This window comes from Mixophyes fleayi, chromosome 3 (genome assembly GCF_038048845.1).
Source record: "Mixophyes fleayi isolate aMixFle1 chromosome 3, aMixFle1.hap1, whole genome shotgun sequence".
In the NCBI taxonomy this organism is placed as follows: Eukaryota; Metazoa; Chordata; class Amphibia; order Anura; family Limnodynastidae; genus Mixophyes; species Mixophyes fleayi.
The window spans coordinates 80,736,043-80,756,352 of NC_134404.1; the positions used below are offsets into that span (position 1 = coordinate 80,736,043).

At 39.1% G+C, this 20,310-nt stretch overlaps 1 protein-coding gene across 2 annotated transcripts; it reads right to left on the reverse strand.

Moving 5' to 3' along the window:
- Positions 1-7,191: 7,191 nt before the first annotated feature.
- Positions 7,192-16,803, reverse strand: LOC142143761 (transmembrane 4 L6 family member 4-like). Of its 2 annotated transcripts, none has more exons than XM_075201891.1 (5): positions 16,537-16,803; positions 14,301-14,390; positions 12,286-12,449; positions 11,263-11,476; positions 7,192-8,196 (listed from the first exon to the last, which is right to left on the reverse strand). In XM_075201891.1, exons 1-5 carry the CDS (start codon positions 16,708-16,710, stop codon positions 8,182-8,184), a joined length of 657 nt encoding a protein of 218 aa, XP_075057992.1. In that variant the 5' UTR covers positions 16,711-16,803; the 3' UTR covers positions 7,192-8,181. The 2 variants fall into 2 exon arrangements, with proteins under 2 accessions (XP_075057992.1, XP_075057991.1); XM_075201890.1 differs by having other exon boundaries at positions 7,192-8,199.
- Between the last annotated feature and the right edge of the window lie 3,507 nt (positions 16,804-20,310).

Sequence of the window (20,310 nt, forward strand, 5' to 3'; positions counted from 1 at the left end):
AAAATCATCACACTGTGCCCCTTCCTCCTCACACTCTGTGCCCCCTTCATCCACACACTCTGAAATTTTACAGTCTGGAATCACTTGCAGCTCTCGTCTTCCTGTATGATACTAGGTCAGAGACACTTGATGCATGACTATTGTTCGGAGGCTTGAGAAGTACCATTTTGGTAACGGGCATTAGTATTCATCACTGCACATGCCAACCCGACCATATGTCCAGTTGCTTGGGTATGGAGTATATAATCTTTAGATTTAGGGGTTTGCCACTTTGAATATTCTTCCCTGATTAGGCTACAGATGGGAGCAACTTTTTCACCAGCCATTGATATTATAGTATTAACTCGAAGAAACTCAAGGATTAGGGCAGCTACCGCTGCGGTTTGAAAAAGGGGGCTGTCACAATTTGTTCTGGGGCTATACCCTTCCTTGCCTTAAATTTAATGTGGCCTAATTCATGTAGTATTTGGCCATTATCAGCTTGGTCCCATATCACTGTGACACCTTCATTTATTTTGAAACGGCTTAAGCCACAGATTACGACGGGTTTTCTGTTGCAGTTTTTAAATAATTTCCGTTATGGTAGCTAGATGCCTCCTGGCCATATGTCGGGACTACTTTAACAGCGAGATGTTGGGGGTCCCATTACTGACTTGACATATGAAGGTTGCGAGTACACAGTTGGCTTGTCCACTTCTCAGTTCAAACGGATCAGCTGGGCAGATGTCATCGGATCAAATCAGATAAACCCCTGTGCGGGGACGTGATCAGTTTCCACGGGTATCCCCCATGCGGGGATGTCATCAGTATGTTCAAGTATCCCTAGTACGAGGATGTGATCAGTTATTCTGTAACCCCGTTGCAGGGATGTGATCAGTTTCTATGAGTATCCCTGGTGCGGGGGTGTCACCAAAGAAATAAAAAATGCTTACAAGACATATATTAGACCTAAACCATGTTAGTATGCTCCTTTCTTCCTGCGATAACCCAGGACTTTGCTGCTCGTCGCTTTTAGCGGGGACGTGAAAGAATTTTTCCTGTTTTTCCTTGGATAAAGGCCTAATTAGTGGCAAGCCTCCATGGTTTGATGGGTTTTTACCTTCATTTGGGTTACCGCCCCCCCCTCCTTCCTCCTTTCCTCATGCATAATAGTTTCTATTATATTGACACGATGCGGGAATTGATCATTTATTAGTATACCCCGGGGCGGAGTTGTCTTTATGCATTCTGGTACCAATATTTCCAATACCCCATTGAGGGGCGGAAGTGTCAGTGTAATCAATATCCCTGGTGTGGGGTCTTTCAATGAATTGTAAGGGTTTCCCTGTGTGGGGATGTATCGGTATCAGGTAAATCATGGGGCAGAGATAATTACATGTTATATGTTTTTACATTGAACAGGAATTGATCGTTGTGTACGATTCGGTTAAATAAATTAACTTTTGTTTTCAGGTTCAGCGGGTCGGACAATTCAGGTTTGAATAGTAGGTCATTCTTACGTGTGCTGGGCATCCAGACATTGTTTGGCGGTAAGAGGTTTAGAGTTACCACACCCGATATAAATAAGGTTCGGGAACAGGGGTAGGCAGTGGTGTGCCCTTATCCCTTTACTTAAAAAAGAGGATTGTTGTATTGTAAGGCCAGACATTTTAGTAATACACTTAGGAGGAAATGACCTGGGTAAGGGGAAGTCTCTGGATTTATTGATAGCGATTAGGGAAGATCTGCGTGCTATTAAGGTTTACTGGCCGTAGGTGTGCATTTGTTGGTCAAACATGATACCTAGGCTTGTGTGGAGGACTCTCATATCTATGTCCATCATGAAAACACTTCTATCAAAAACTAATAGAATGGCAGGCAAATCGGTACAGTCTTTGGGGGTTTGATCATTCCTCATCCTTTGATTGCAGTCGATAAATTACATCTGTTTACATGGGACGGAGTACATCTTTCAGACGAAGGTAATGGGTTGTTCTTAGAACAAATTTGGTGGAGTTTAGGGGCATTTGTTAGGTCACTGGGTGACAGGCTGGCCGTCCGCTAAAGGACTTCAGCTTGGCGGGAGAGCTCTTGCAGTCGGCAACTAGGACATACAGTGTTATCGCTGATTGGCTAAATGTCACTGCACCCTTTGAATCACCCTGGTTCTTGGTTACCCTGCGCAGACCCTTTGTCCTGCACTGTATGGCACTTCATCGTGAGCCCAGAAGGGGTGTGGTCATAATTAAGCCAGATTTAGAACCAGCCAATTGTAAGGGACTAGGAGGTCCTGGTACCAGTGGTAGGCCTATGGCCGTACACTGTTTGGTTCAGCTTTTAGTTGTTAGCTGACGGCAAGTGCTCTCGTCGCCACCAGGTTTATACATAACTATTAATAAACTGTGACCTATTTAGCCAGAATAGAAGTTGTCTGTGTTTTTATTTATTAGATGGTAAGAGATTGTGATTATGCCTCTTGAGAGGTTTTGTGCGTGGAAGAAATGAATCTGTGATATAAAGTTTAATGGAAATGAGGGACTGTTACTTTGTAACTCAGACACTGCTCCACAATATCATTCAAATTTATACAATTGGTTCATAAAAAAACATTTGTTTTTTTGGTTGTGCTGCTTAGAGACAAAGCGCACCCTATTTTTGGCTGCTTATTTCAGTGATACTGCCCGTTACACAATTACCTTTAGATTCAAATACTTGGATTTTAAAAGCAAGAAATACTTTTTTGGAGGATGTGCTGCTTAGAATCAAAGCGTCCCCAGATGTCAGTGATAAGGCATGCACCGGGGATTTCTAGTTGTTGGAACCCCACCCCACCCGACCCAGGAATGTAGTGCCTGAGGACCCAGGCCGGACACTTTATACTTCCTGGTGGATGGTCCCCTCCCAGGGGATTGTCTTGATCATGTGGTCCACTATCTCCACTGCTGTATGTGCCCCTCTGACAGCATGTGGGAAGAAAGCAAGATTCAGCCATGGCAGCAAGCTACACCATCAGAGGGCAGAAAGTAAGCATCAGGGAACCGGCTTTAAATGTACGTATAAAGAGTAAATTTATCAAGCTGCTGGTTTGAAATAGTAGAGATGTTGCCTATAGCAACCAAATTGTAGCTGTCATTTTGTAGATTATATTAAATAAATGATAACTGGAATTTGATTGGTTGCTGTAGGCAAGATCTCCATTTTTCCAAACCAGCATCTTGTTAAATTTACCCCTAAGCGTTAAATGGCTTTTAAAGGTAGCGGCTAGTCATGTAATGGTTGGTGGGAATTATTCATTTCTTAGTGGAGGCTATTTAGTGGTGGGGATTATTTAATGTAATACAAGGGTTATGGGGGTCTATTAATTTAAAGTGGGGTGATGGGACTATTTTTTAAATGCTGGGGTGTTGGGCTATTAATTGAACAGTGATCTGAGTTAGCAAAGAAGGATGGCCATTTATTAAACAGGAATACTAATTATTTAAATGCTGGGCTGCTTGGGAGGGAATGGTGTATTTGTTTAAATGTGAATATTAATAATTTACTGTTGGGTTGGTTGGGGGGATCTAGATCTATTTACTATATGTGAATGCTATTAATTTAATGTTGGGGCTGTTTATGGGAGGGAGGCTTACCAAAAGGCACCTCTTATTGCAATATTTATGACTAGCAACCTTATTTCAACAAATGAAAATTGAATACCATATGAACAATCATAAACAGCCCTTTTTTATAGTATGGTGATCCAATGTGTCTCATATAGATCTCAGCTACACATATTCAGGTATGTTGACATAAAACCAAAAAAGAAGAGAGAAAAAAATAGTGCAATATTGCTTTCCTCAAGTCAAACATCCGTGCAAAAACCACACTTGCTGTCTTTATACCAGTAAATTCTCCTTTTCAAGAAAGTGATCTGTGAAATTCCCCCACAAATACCGTCTTCCTTTGAAAAGAGAAATTACTCCATTATTTATACACCTCACCCGTGCTAAATAAATAAATTGCCTACAGTCATGGCCAAAAGTTTTGAGAATGACACAAGTATTAGTTTTCACAAAGTTTGCTGCTTTGGTGTTTTTAGACCTTTTTGTCAGACGTTGCTATGGAATACTGAAGTAAAATTGCAAGCATTTCATAAGTGTCAAAGGCTTTTATTGACAATTATATTAAGTTTATGCAAAGAGTCAATATTTGCAGTGTTGAGCCTTCTTTTTGAAGACCTCTGCAATTCGTCCTGGCATACTGTCAATCAACTTCTGGGCCATATAGTGATTGCTGCTTGGCCATTCTTGCCTAATCAGTGCTTTGAGTTTGTCAGAATTTGTGGGTTTTTGTTTGTCCACCTGTCTCTTGAGGATTGACCACAAGTTCTCAATGGGATTAAAGTCTGGGGAGTTTCCTGGCCATGGACACAAAATTTCGATTCTTTGATTCCCGAGCCACTTAGTTATCACTTTTGCCTTATGGCAAGGTGCTCCATCATGCTGGAAAAGCATTGTTCATCACCAAACTGTTCTTGGATGGTTGGGAGAAGTTGCTCTTGGAGGATGTTTTGGTACCATTCTTTATTCTTGACTGTGTTCTTAGGCAAAATTGTGAGTGAGCCTACTCCCTTGGCTGAGAAGCAACCCCACACATGAATGGTCTCAGGATGTTTTACTGTTGGCATGACACAGGACTGATGGGAGCGCTCACCTTTCCTTCTCCAGACAAGCGTTTTTCCAGATGCCCCAAACAATCTAAAAGGGGATTCCTTAGAGAAAATGACTTTACCCCAGTCCTCAGCAATCCAATCCCTGTACTTTTTGCAGAATATCAGTCTGTCCCTGATGTTTTTCCTGGAGAGAAGTTGCTTCTTTGCTGGTCCTCTTGACACCAGGCCATCCTCCAAAACTCTTTGCCTCACTGTGCGTGCAGATGCACTCACACCTGCCCGCTGCCATTCCTGAACAAGCTCTGCACTGTGGTGCCCTGATTCGGCAGCTGAATCAACTTTAGGAGACGGTCCTGGCACTTGCTGGACGTTCTTCACAACTATTGAACCTCTCTCCTTGAAGTTCTTGATGATCCGATAAATGGTTGATTTAAGTGCAATCTTACTAGCAGCAATATCCTTGCCTGTGAAGCCCTTTTTGTGCAAAGCAATGATGACTGCACGTGTTTCCTTGCAGATAACCATGGTTAACAGAGAAAGAACAGTGATTTCAAGCACCACCCTCTTTTGAAAGCTTCCAGTCTGTTATTCTAACTCAATCAGCATGACAGAGTGATCTCCAGCCTTGTCCTTGTCAACACTCTCACCTGTGTTGACGAGAGAATCATTGACCTGATGTCAGCTGGTCCTTTTGTGGCAGGGCTGTAATGCAGTGTAAAAGTTGTTTTTGGGATAAAGTTCATTGTCATGGCAAAGAGGGACTTTGAAATGAATTGCCATTCATTTGATCACTTTTCATGACATTGTGGAGTATATGCAAATTGCCATCATAAAAACAGAGGCAACAGACTTTGTGAAAAATAATATTTGTGTCCTTCTCAAAACTTTTGGCCGTGACTGTACAAAAAAATAAGTTTCATGTGTCCGCTGAAATGTTGCTTAAACTTGGGGATTACAATTTACCCCCTCGGGTTCTGTCTATCGTAAAGTGGCCCTAGCCTACTCATTTCACTGGATAAATCACAGTGCCTAACTTCAAAGTGAGATGTATTTAGGCTGTGAACTATGTGTTGTGTGATTGATGTTTGCATATTGCTGATACTGTTGAACCCAGATACTTAAAATGTTATTTATTTTGTGACATGTTGAATAACATTGCGTATTGATGGTGTCAATGTATTACTTCTCTACAGTACCGCTACTTATCTGCCACTGTGGTAAAACTTTATGCCAAAAGGAAAGAGAATAAACCCACAAATTTATGCAGTTTTAGCCCTGTGTTCCTTGCTTTATTTCAACACTACTGGGGATACCTTTGACTCTCTACCATACTACCGGGCCTGTAGAATCCTCCTTACACTGCTTCTGGGATGCCAACCATCCACCCTGTTACACTAGTCCAGTACACATTGATTGCCTTTTTCACACAATTCCAGCAATGGACCTCACAATGTACTATAAATTGTAAAATGGCAGATGAGAACAGGATTGTGGGCTATACTTAGAAGATCTTGATCCAAAATACGCAAGATCCTAAATCGACATTTTGCCTCGTTTTCCGATCCGAATTTGATATGAGAAACCACGGTCATGGTTTGGTTCTATTCGTTACCCCAAAATTCGGTACTGTTGGATTTCTCTGAATTGAAACGCTCATCTTCAAGTCAGAAGCAACTTGCAAAATTTGCTGTATAATAAAAACATCTTCTTTAACTTCAATACACTTGGACACTGGCCTGAATTATCTGCTGACATGTTATGTGTCCAGGACAACAGTGAAAGTCAGAAGTTTATGAAAATGGCAGTTAATAGTAATGACGTTCATAGCGGACAATCTGACAAATTAGACATTACATAGCATTGCAAAGCCCATGTGAGTAAAATTCTGCATTAAGCATTAGTGAAGAATATTACCTTCCTGGGCTCCAGCCTTCCACCTTACTCCTGCTGGCAGCTTGCTGTCAATGGCCAACATACTGCCTACATGGTAAAAGCCCATCTCACAGGGGCTAAAAGATTTCTCAAACACCAGACATTATGGGACTCTCCTACTTCCTGCAGAGGCTGCCTTTCTCTTTCCAGGTAGTGTGTTGTCCATCTACAACATACTTCCTGCAAGAGTGAGGAGCACACTGTGCTAGACATTGTGGGCCCCAATGGATCGAGTGGAGCTCCAAAGTAACTAATATTCTATATTAAGTATTTGACAATCGAACCAGTGGCAGAACTACCATCTTTGTGGCAGGTGCAGTGCAGTGGGGCCCATGGAGATAATGGGGCCCGCTGCATGGCAGATGCAGAGGGTTAGGGGCCCTGGTTCCCTCCTCCCTGCCTCCCTTTACCGGGGCCCACAGCTCGCTAGTTCCGCCTCAGAATGGAACGCCACTTAAAAGTGATCTTTCAATTTCAGGTAAGGTAATCCTTTAAGTATGCAAATCTGCACACCAGAAGAGTAAATGGTATGTAAATATAGTAGCTTCTACATGTCCAGTGGTTACCAGTGGTACAGAGAAGAAGAGTTGCACAACCAACAAAAATACAGAATCTGCAGGCTAATAGTTAAGTTTATTTTTGCTTTCTGGTTTTAGAAACATTATGGATAACTGGGTTTCCGGATGCAAGATCCCATATTTTTTACTGACGTTTTTCAAAAACCTACAGTAATGTAAAACTCCAACTATTTATTATTTTTCTTAAAAAAATCCCATTTTAATACATATATGAAATTTTAGCAATATACTATTCAGTAAGCAGACATTACATAGCATAGCAGGCAAACTTAAACAGTTCTTCCACACAAGGACAAAAGTAGGAAGACAACTCTTGACAGGTCAGAGAGTTCAACTGAGATCAAGTAATGAAGATTATTAAAAGAGAACCCCACCCCAATAATTTCCTCTGTCTATACTATCCAACTGATTATAAAATGATTTGCAGATCATTGTTATTATATTTTCTGCCACCTTATGAGAGAAATAAAATATTTACCAAATGAGTTTTTAATACATCCAATACATAGGCTTGTCTGTAGAATAGTCCAGCCAACCTGTACCAAGTGATTATGAAATACTGTATTTCTACAAAAAGGCAGTAGAAGGATTTATAACAATAATTTGCAAATCATCTTAACAGTTGGGGGAGATTGAGTTTCCAAAACAAATTCAAAAACAAGAAATGCCTCAGAATTTTAATATCAGATTTATCTTTTGGGGGTCTTGTGTCCCTTTTCATATGTATTATTATATGTATTATGCTCTTTAGTGCTAAGTGATGGCATCTCATCATCTAGTGAAAAATAAACAGAGATTAGAGAGAATCTACTTAAAATGAGCTGAAGAGCTGGACAACTGCCCTTACCGTGGGACATTCTGTATGTCATAAGGTAGATAAATTATGAAACTTGTAAAAGTGCTTTATGTTTTACAGTTTTGTACAAAAGAAGATTCAATCAGAGTCACGGAGGCTCTTCATCTCTTTTCTTCCTCCTAGTCGGTCACATTTGCATTGGACGTATGGGAGTCATGGAATGAAGAAAACATCATCAGGAGTTAAACAGGTCCATCCTTCTGAGTGCAAAAAGACAAGACATTGAATTAATTGGTATAATTATCAGTAGGGCTGACAAAGTAATATCATCTGGTTCCCCCAGGACAGTTTTGGTTTTACGAACGGGAGCTCCCCATAGGACTGACCTGTGCCTTTGAAGACTGTCAGGACACATAAAGAGATTGAAGTCACAAAGGTTGCACTTGTGACTAGGCCTTTTCACCCTGAGGTGCCCACAAGCCCCCTTCTCTTTTCTTATAAAAATTATTATAACCCCTTCAGTGGTGATAAATACTACTGAGCTGTCTTATTCCCAAGAGGTCATCCCATTAGAACTTAAGGAGTGGGTCTCTCCAACAGCTAGATGCTCGTGAAGTTGTCTGCCTGAGCATCTTAATGTATAATACTTGTATTTTTTAAAGTGCTGGAGAAAGGGGCTTGTTAAAAGTCTTTTAAAAGCTGATGAACAGCTTGGGGTAATTATCAAGGGGATCCTCTGTATTTCTGACCACTGGAGCACTCCAATCTTCATCGGTGGTCTCTGGGGATCTTCCTGTCTGGCTCCTGTTCCCTCAAACAGGAAACAGCTGCTTCTATTACAATGCCATCTCCACTGATTAGCAACAATTACTTTCTTAGGGGTATATTTACTAAACTGCGGGTTTGAAAAAGTGGAGCTGTTGCCTATAGCAACCAATCAGATTCTAGCTGTCATTTTGTAGAATGTACTAAATAAATGATAAGTAGAATCTGATTGGTTGCTATAGGCAACATCTCTATTTTTTTAAACCCGCAGTTTAGTAAATATACCCCCTAGAATCTTATTGGTTGCTATAGGCAACATCTCCACATTTTCAAACCCGTAGTTTAGCAAATATGCTCTTTAGAATTTTTCAGGTTGTTCATTTGGTTAATTGCCTGTGGCCTGCATTTGTTAGACATAAATTGACTCAGATATGGCAACGCTTCCTAGGGAATCAATAGGTTGCAATTCTTATCACTATTGGTTCAATTATGTGTAGGTAGCAGGTGCTCTTTTAGTATTTAATCTATATCAGCTGCACAGTGTGCTTTATCTTTTAATATGGCTTATGGTTTTCAATTTGTAATACCGAAATATATGAGGAATCCCATTTAAAACCTTTATGATATCATTGCATTGGGCCTCTACAAGGTGTACAAACTTAATAACCCTGATACTGGGCCTCATTCATCAAGAAACGCAAAAAATCCTGTAATGTGCATTTTTTTAAAATGCGGACGTACATTGGGTATCTACATCCTCTGTATATGCTCCGCTTCCAGGCATGTACAGAGCGATTTTATGCAAAATACAGCACGTATCGGCATTTAAGTTCCTTAATGACTCAGGCCCATTGTATCTAAGGGGCAACAATCTTCTTTTTATTATCATTTGTATTCTAAAGTTTGGAGGGAGTTTGACTTTTAAACGATCCGTTTTTTTATTCTGTGTCAAAAAAACTGATTTGCAATGTACATATTTTTATTGATGTTTTTATTTTTAATTCTCATCCATATGCAGTATTTAAAGTTTTTGCTAAAAAAAAAAATTCTACCTCTCTTTAGCCACACTGGTTTTATTTGGTTTCCTTTGTATGTAAATTCTTGTGGTATAAGCTTATATGTATGTGCATTCTATTAATATCAATAAAAAGGACATTTGGTTATTGCTAATTATGCCACTTACCTGGCAACAGCTGCACATTATGGGCCAGATGTAGAGGTGGCCGCATTTCATGTAAAAAATGCAGATGTAAAACAAGTCCTTAAAAATGATGCTATTCTATGTGCATCCCGAGTCAGACACATCTCAAGATGCGTCCAGGTTTGCAATGGTCGCATATAATAAGCGTACTTGCATCCACCTCTGCATATGCCGCCAAGGCTAGATAATGCTGTATGAAGATTCAGAGCAGGCTGTATAGCGCAGAGCGTATGTCATATTTATCAATGAACATAGCTCATAGAAGCTAGCTCCTAGTTGATGGATTAATGTCCCTTATAAAGGATGGTATGTATGAGTATGTATGATTTAGGTACTGTTTCTTACAGTACAGTTTTTTATGTTTTTCAAGGATTGTGTGTCCTATTGCAATTTATTAGTGACCTAAGAACACAAACTACAGTCAATTATGCTGTTCTTTCTTCGGTATTTTAAATTTTGGAAACATTAAATGTACATTCTTTCATAGTATTATATTGTCAGTAAATGACTAAATGATAATGTAATATTTGAAATTAATCGAGTTTTTGAAAACAAATTTTTATTAACATAGAAAAATTAAGTCAAAATTCACACAGCGCTGTAAGCTAAAAGCAAAAAACGAAACACCTTTATTCCTCCATCAATCTGATAAAATGCAGAGTGTGTGTTGGCAATGTTAGTAATACAATTTTCACTACCAACTTAAACTTTTCTTACAAGTTTTAAGAAAATGTAATGTTGTACTGGTGTGTGTTACTAATTAAATGTACCTATTGGACTTAAGCAATAAAGAGTGATTAATTATAAACACCCCCACAGCTGTTGCCTACCACGTAATATGGACAGGCCCATGTCATACAGCCCCAAAGCAAATTGATATAGCTCAGCTGGAGGGGGTAATCCACAATCAGCCAATCAGAAGGCAGCCTATGAGAAGCATCCAATGAATGCTGCTAATTGTCATCATCATCAGTTGGTATTTTACACCAGGGGTCGAGCACCCACAAGAGATACATCTCCTAACAGGCATATAAGTGCCTGTGTTTCAAGGTCTGACTCGGTTGCATTACCAAGAGTAGGTCCTTACTGTGCTCAGACTGCGCTTGCATGCCCCTCCCCCTTCCCTCCCCTGTTCCACCTCCATGAACGAAAGGAGTCGTCAGCGAAAGATGAGACCCAATTTGCATGCAGACAGAAACCTAAGTCTTATTGATTCACATGCGCGGTTCAGAAAGGCACATTTTATGCAGAAAAAAAAGTATGTGTCCAACTCTACATGAGCCACTGCGTAAATAAATGATATAGATACAATATATTAGCGATAGAGCATACTAATAGTAATGTTGAGTCAACATACCCCACAGCATCCACAGCACTTGCAGTCCCCACAGATTGTTCCAATAAGACCATTGATAACTTGTATAGCGCAGAGTACAGCTTGTACTGCACCCATTATCAGGAGCATGGAGAAGAGGGTCAGATTCCAGGTGATGATAACTTCAGTGTCAAAAGATTTCTTATCTTGGGGAGGATTTTCAGGATAACCTGTACATATATCCTTTTCATATTTTCTTAAAAGGGAAAAAAAACATAAAAATTTTGCCTATAAATATATTAATATTGCAATAATATATTATTTTTAGATGGACATAAACTGTATTTTCTTTGAGTCTTAACATAAACTAGATTCAAAATGTTGTCAAGATCAGGGAAAAGTGTTTTTACTCTTTGCAGATACATTTCACCATAAATTAAAGCACTGCAGAAGTTTTTTTTTAAATAGTCTTTATTTAGTAGTAGATCAGCATTAGAGAAGACAAAATAATGTGCTATAAATCAAATTATATCCATTAACCTATAGCCATCAGTCATTATGGACTAAACAATGTGACTAAAGAGCAGAATAGAAATCAATGACACCTTAAAGAGGGTGGTCAAAGGTTGTGCTGAGCAGTTTTTGTTATGTAGTAATGGGTGAGATGAGGGAGTGGGAGGGACTGGGACATAGGGGTGGGGCAACCGTGAGGAGGGAGGATGGAGAGGAACGGTAGTATTACAAACGTTTTTTAATTATCGACCACCTCTCAGTAAAATATGATTTCAGGTTAATGTTAAGGAGAAGACAGATATCTACTTATTAATGCTATCCGTTATGGAATTAAGTCAACAGTCTACATCCAACATTTAGAGTGAAGTTGGTTCTAAATTATTATAAAATAAAAACCTGGAGATGAAATTCTTTTGATAGGAGATCGAGTAAGAAAATGCTGTATTTGTTTTTATTAATTTTGTAGAAGTTTAGCTTTGTGGTTCCCATTTTACATTTATGAAATGCCAGAGAATCTGAATGAAAATATTAGTTTAAACAAAAAACACTTACCCATCAACGAAAGGATAGCCCCAAATATATGTAGTAGTATTATTATTATTATTATTATCTTTGTAAAAACATATTGGTCCCTTATTTAAAGCAACGGCAGAAATTATGAAATTATAGCCAGCTCCAACAACCCCAATGGCAGCAAAGATGATGGAAGAAAACATCTGCAACAAAATAACCAGAACAGGAACATCTCATAAATGACATTTCACAAGCATGTTTTCACCTAGCAAAAATATTTCCGTTAACTGCACCGCATCCACATTGATGTCAATTGCTGGCTTACCCTGGCCTAGCAATTGACACCAAAACATAACAATTTCCCTGGAGAATTGAACTTTTCTTATTCTACTAAATGTTTATAAATCGTTTATGCATTCATCTTTATAAGGAGATTTGAGTGCATGTTGGTTCACCCTGATGGCTCCACATGTCCCCATATGGGGCACCAGTCCAGCGACAGAGACAGCATATGCTTCATGTAATTCTTGACCCCTAGACTGAGGCTGCATTACATACAAACTATGGGACTTCCCGATATATGTAAGTCTGATGATACCCCATGCAGAAAGAAAAGCTGCTGGGTCTTACCTAGATAATTCCTATTAGCTAAAAGTAATTAAATATCACACACATAATTCTAGCCCTTATACATGTATCTACTCTGTAATACACTAAATACACTTTAATACATTACACATAATTTGGTACCTAAGAAAGAAATAATAAAACACATTATTTGGGTTTATTTCTGAGAGTGCACTAATAGTGTGAATAAAACCCATGATTAGAGTTACAGAAAATTGTACTATTTTTAGTTTTGACATATAATCCAAATAAAATAAATAATATGTATTTAAAACATTACCCAAAGAATGCTATGCCATAGAAATAAATATGCATAATAAATAAACAAAAATAAAATAGTGTTTTAATACTCAAAAATTCAAGAAATTCTTGTGAATTTTCATATTTTTGTAGCAATTTGACGAACTGGTTTGAGAAATGATAGGCACACGGTTCAAGCATCTCTACTGATTAACTGTGCATAGCCCTGCAAATGTTGTGTTAAATGTGAAAAACATTTTGCACCATTCACTGCAGCAAACTGCTCCCTCATTAGGTTATGCACAAAGTAGAGATACATGGATAAGGTAAAGCTGTACTCTATATGTCCAAGCCCAGTTCATTTACCCACTTTCTAAATCCACCAGAAGCCATAGTTATCGTTCTCTCTCAAAGTTTCTTTGTATATCTGCCAAGCCTCACAGCCCCATTGTCAGTCTTATGGTGTCTCACCCTCTTATGGTGATCAGTGTTTCACGCAGTAAACTACTGTATGTATGCCTTCTTTCTGTGATGTTGCCCCACTTCCTATGCCCCCCTTGGTCTCTATGCTGTGCTATTGAATCAGCAGGGGTGGGACCAGGGGGACTAGAAGAAAAGACAAGAGGAGCGACGACTGCCGTCACCAATGCTCTCAAGGAACAGATCCGACAAATGGGGCGAGTACACTCTGGGTGAAGGGGATTGACAGGAGGCTCTATTGCATAGTGTAATATGACTCTATATACTACATGGAGGTACATGAAACTTGGGATAATGGCTATACACTGGCTCATGCGTATATATATGGAGATATTATTGGCTATATGGAGCATATTAGATATCTGTTTGCACATGTTGGTGTATAAGGTTATATGGAGGTATATTGACTGTGTGTTGGCAGATTTCCTACATGGTGGCATTTAAAGGGACCGCTGCATCTGGTCGTGCATGTTCCTGACAATCTCAATAAAACATTTTTTCAAGTTAGCAGGTCTCTTTGTACAAACAGTAAATTAAAACCCAGCACACAGTATGCTGTCATTGTGTAGGTTTTGTATTTGTTTCTTTGAATCATGTTGCAAGCATATATTGTTAAATTACCAAAAGTACATTTGCAACACATGAATCTTAGTACAGTGAGGGCTCCCCCACTGCTCACACATTAAAATATATTGGTTTATACTTACCGCAAATCTCTTCCCACAGCTTTCATTACCACAGCACCCACAACAGTCATTGTTCTTCAGACCAAGAAACACCAGAGCTGGAAAAATCATCTACAAAAAAGAACCAAAATGAAATGAGAAAATATCTCCAAAAATAATTATCACCTTTTCTACTCTGGATCTCTGATAATCTGTTTAAAAACAATTGTGTATCTTTTTCTGACCAAACCTGATATTTATCACAAATGGAGCTCCATAATTCTTGTTTGTAGACAACCAAAGAAGCATGTAAAAAAAAAAAAAAAACTAAAGCAAACAACAACTGCTCACAAACACCTAGCCAAGATAGATCTGTAGGTTCTTTTCTGGCATCATGTTCTTTGTTTTTATGTTTCTATGTCCATGGTTTAGTAGACAAAACAATACTTATCCTTATTTAATAAATACAATGCAAACAAATCTAAATTATCTAAATTGTATTAATGATGTCCCTGTTTATACAACACATACAATACAGATTGAGTTATCTTGTCATCCACAGTGGATGCACCCTGCAGCCTTATTTAGGTGACTTTGTTAAGGATCGCCTTGATGATCAGTGTTATCTCCTTCTCTGAATGCAAGGAATACTAGGACATGTGCAATTTCACCTGTACTATTCTTAAGGTTATATCCCTTGGTCGGAAAGGATAAATGATCAGAAAATACCGTACTGTGCACATCGACAATAGCGGTATTAGAAGGGGCTACACTGTTTGTTCAGGAAGCACATATAGAGTGAATTGACCAAAAATACTGTAACATAGTAATTTGCTCTTGCTTGTAAAACCTGTCTACAACAGGGAATCTGCAGATATCCATAATCCTGGGGATGGTCCACAACAATAATGTGCCTTCTATTCATATTATCTTGCAAAACAAAATCTATTTTTTGTATGTGAGCGCAATCAAGAATCATGAGTGTTCCCAGTTCTTCCTATGAGAGCTGCAGGCATCACCATCTCAACACATATATTCATGTGTTTCCAGTAAGAACAAACGCATTTGTGCCAAAAAAGCTCATGACATTGCAAAACATCATATGTGTGGTATGTTTTTTTTTTTAAATTAATAAATTACTCTTAGGGGTATATTTACTATGCGGCAGTTCCGTAGAAACCGCAGATTCCCGGCACTTTGACGGCATTTTGTAAAGCGGTACTTTTATTGAAGACAACGCCTTAAAAGTGCTGAGAATCAGTGGTTCTACGGAACAAACGCATAGTAAATATACCCCCTAGTGTGAATTTGTACCCTATTGTGTATGTGTGGTTGTGTGGTAGAGAATTTATATTGTAAGCTCTAGTAGCGCAGGGACTGATGCAAGTGATTAAACATTCCCTGTAAAGAAATGCATAATATGTTGGCGCTATATAAATAAAGTTGAATAGATATATAAATAGTCAAAGAAGTTTGAAAAACAGTATTTTGGTGGTGGTTACATGCCCATGGTTTGTCCTGTGTACAGCTGTTGTAGTTCTAGTATAACTGTCACCAGGGGTGGGCTGGACCGGGGAGCAAGGGGGCAGCGGGCACGCGGGCAGCTCAGTCTAACGGCTGTTCGGGCCGGCCGCCTCCCCCCATCCCCCCCCCGTGGATGCAATATATTTCTTAATATTACCGGCGGCTGCATCGCGTGTCATGTGATGCAGCCGCCTGTGCGCCCCCCCGCCAGGCTGAACTGTGCCAGCCCGCGGCTGACTGTCATTCTATTACCATAATAATTTTTCTCAGCATGTCAGCTAATAACTATTGAACAATTTATATGCTATAATAAAAGTTAAAGGATAATTTTTTTTGGGTGTAACAATGCATCAATTTCATACATTTAATGTATACCTTTATATGTATATTTAAATATCTATTTATCTATCTATCTATCTACCTAGAACATTTTATGAGATTGCCTTATTAGAAAGATATTTAATACAAGTCACATAGTATCTGAGGACAGAGTGCAGGTCAGATACATCATTTAAATATGTCCCCTGGACTAGAAAGTGTACCTGTTCCAATTTACATTTCACTTTTTTTTTCCTATTACATAGTTATATCTTTATATGGTGTCTTATATGCGTTCATTGATTTTCAGCGTGCTTTCTTGTTTTGCTGATCCACCTACATTGCTTACGCTAACCCTGATACAGTTATTGGAGCCCTTAAGCCGTCCTGAAAATTATATTTCTAATTCACATATAAAAGTTCCTTGCACACTCACCAGAACTCCAGATCCTATGAGTCCCCCGAGGTAAAAGACTTCTCTGGAGATGTGCTCATTTTTTTCTGCTACCCTTCCAGCGGGGAAAAACAGCAAGATATTTGCGAGTGCACACAAAATAGCTAAAGGGATTAGGGAGATGCCCAAGCACTTCGCACAGCCCCCAGAACACATCTTTGAGGACAGCAAATAATTTTTCCCAATAAAAAATCACTAGCCCTCAGGAACCAGGCAAGGGATATGTGAGATAGTCCAATGTGATGTGATCCTCTGTAGGTACAGCTCGCTGTGGACTGTGGTTTTATGGTGATCTGGTAATTTATATGTCACACTGTTGATCAAAATCTATGAGGTAATGTTCAGAGCAATAATTTGTCATGACAACTAATAACCCCTGTTAATATTCTACTCAAACACACAGGACAGTCACATAGCCTCTCCTTCCTCACAGACGGAAATAATGTAATATCTCCTCAAAACTTAAATGACAATACTGTATTGTTTCCGTAAACTCATAGTTTGTGTTGCATATTTAGTATAAACGAGGTGTTAATAATCTACTCTAAGGTGTTCTTCTACCTTTACTGTTAATTTTCATATCATTTTCTTTGATGTTGATATTTTTATAGTGTAGTCACTTAACCAGGGGATAAATTTACTAAAGATTCTTTTTTTCGTTTCGAAACTGCCGCTGGATTTGCTATCCATTGGTTTGGAGGCTGAAAAGTCAAAACCACTAAATCACATGTGGTTTATGCCACATCAAATGCGGTTTAGAGGAAACCACCATTAGCAAAGTTAAAAAAAACAAACAAACATGGTTTTAGCAGGCCATGCTAATCCGCATCAGGCCTAGTCCTCTAAGGGAGCTAAGCCAGGGAAATAAAATTGTGCCCCCCTTTATATTATCTATTAAAATATGTGCCCCCTTATATTATATATTAAAAGACTGTCCTCCATTTGTGGCATATAATAAATTATTGTGCACCGTTTGCATTTAATAAGCTATAATTATTTTTTCTGGTTTTTTTTCAATAATGCCCCCTTGTTTTTTTCTGTAGCGCAGTATAAGAAAAAAATACTTATCTATCATATTCTACGCCACAGGGAGAATAAACCACCGCAGAGACAAAGCGGGCTGCTCCCGGAGAGCTACTGGTTGTTTGGTAGCTAAGTTTAAGATTATGGCTCGCTTAAGACAATAGAGGAAGGAGAGGTTGGAGTTGCCATTTACTATAGTTTGTGGTGTCAGTGTTACAAAAATGCTGATATGTTAGGTTATTGTAAGCAGCTTGTGAATTTGAGTATTATACTGAATCGTGGCAGTTGTGGATAATAACAATAATGGCTTTTATGTCCTTGGTATGTACTACTGTCAGTTGTTGAAGAAATATTTTAAAATTCATTGTTAGAATACGTAGAATTGCTTTTTTCCGGACTCGTTACAATGGAGAACAGCATTGTGCTCACATGCAATATATATGGTCTTCATCCTGTAAATACATTTTTACCTGTTCTCTAAGAAATGAAAATCAATTGACTATATTTTATTTAGTACTCTCCTATACATATATATTTTCCCTAAAGGCGATACCATTTAGGTGGGGATTTCCCATTAATATAACACTCCCCTACACACTAACAATTATCATTCTGAAATCCCAAGGACATGACTAATTTTATAGAGGTAGAGGTAAAACCGAAATCGAAAACTAAACTGAAACTCAGAATTCTTCCCATATCACCCACCCCACAATATACCATTTTCCTCTGCTGAATTTATTCGCCAAGTTTAACTTTCACTGACCAAATCACATCATCATACCTTATATTTGCTTTCTAATCATAACATTATAAAATCCCAGTTTACATAGGAATTCAATAAATGTATGTTAGTAGGAAACAATATCACAAGATGATAAAAAACTGATTGAACTATCCATCCTCTGGAACTGTACCTCTGAAATCTCCTCTATTATACTAGTGAAGGTCGGTAAAACATTTATTAGTTATAGGCTTCTTTATTAAAAATGAATCCTAATACCTGTCTAAGTTTGCCTACTGATCCAATTAATAAGTATGATTTACACAGGTTCTGTGGCTGGCTGGTTATGACCAGGTGAGATAGTGAGATGTAAATTTGCTCTTACTTCCCAACATTATAAAACTAAAATGGGAACAAAGAAGCCCCACCTCCATTCAATTCAAACCATGCCCCAGATCCACACAAACCATACCCTTGGTCTTCTAGTCATCCTCATATCCATACAAAATCATACTCATTTCCCAGGTTATTTTTGTGGCTGCCAATATCAACCATCAAACCTTTTCCCAATAATGATCCAAAATAACACATACTTGCCAACTCTTGTCATTAGCTTTCCAGGAGGACCGGGTAGGGGGGGGGAGGGGTGGCAGGTGGGCGTGTGGAGGCTGGCTCGGAGAATTGCGGCAGCCACGATGACGTGGGGATTGTGTCACTAATACCCGTCCCCTCATTTTACTTTATCGAGCTGCCGGAATCCGAGAAGTTGTCCTGCTCTCCGGGGAGTCTGGGAGGACTCTCAGACATTCCGGGAGAGTAGGCAACTATGAAATAACATATAGTGCCAAACAAGGGCCGGCGCTACAATTAGGCGTACCTAGGCAGGGGTTTAAACACTGAATGAGGGACATAATGGAGTGCCTACAAATGACATGGAGGAGAAGCAGCCTGCAGCTTCTTACCTGCGCTTCTTACTGATGAAGCTGCCGGCTGCTGCGCCTTCTTGTCTGTGATGGGCTGGGAGTGTAGAGCTTGGCTATAATAACACAACCTATGCCCCACTCTCACTCTGAAGAACTGAGAATGCCACACTGACCTCCTGTCTGCTAAGGTAAGAAGCAGGTCGATGCCATTCCTAAAAGGGGGGGGTGCCGTCCTGCATATAATACCCTCTATCATATATATTGCATGTGATATTCTGTGTCATTATATAGCAGCAGGTGATACCTGAGTCATGGCAGTAACACCATAGTAACTGCTGTAATCTACCAGGACACAATGACTGAGAGAGAGTAATCCCACTGATAAAAGCAGTATTTTAAACGTAGACATTTAAAATATGAGAAAATGTGTGACTAGCTGTTCAAGGGCATGTGCCTGTGCAATATATGCATTACTCATCTGTCTTTATGTTTTCTTATCACAGTGACATAGAGGTCACTAACTAGATGCATTTTTTAGATGGAGAGCACATGCCAATATTATATACAATGAGTATAAAATTGTTGATAAGGGAAGAATGTGATATGTGGGAGTCTGATGGTGCTAGGCACAAGCTTCTCTAACCTGAAAATAAACAATGTAATCAAGGAATTCATTTTACGCTGTTTAATATTATTTTATAAGTCAACTAACCTGCCATCAACTTTATCCAATCTACAGCTTTTTAGTTGTTATTTAAACAGCCATATGTATATATAGTTAATTGTAAGAATTCATTTACATGTGGCAGTACTGCTCCCAGCAAGCCCTGGCAGCCGTACACAAAGTTCCGACTTTGTTTATGGCTTTTCAGCCAGGGACTGGTAGACTTTAAGAGAAAGGAGTGTATGCAGCCTCGGTCTGTAAAAGCTATCACTGGGAGACCCCGTATTGCTCGTGTACTATTAATAGAGGAAATCAGCACTGGCTGTCTAGCACTGGGAGTGGTTGAGGAATTTGAGGGGAGGGACTTGCTGCCTGATTTTTAAATTATTTATTTATTTACTACAGGAGCTGCTCCCATTCAT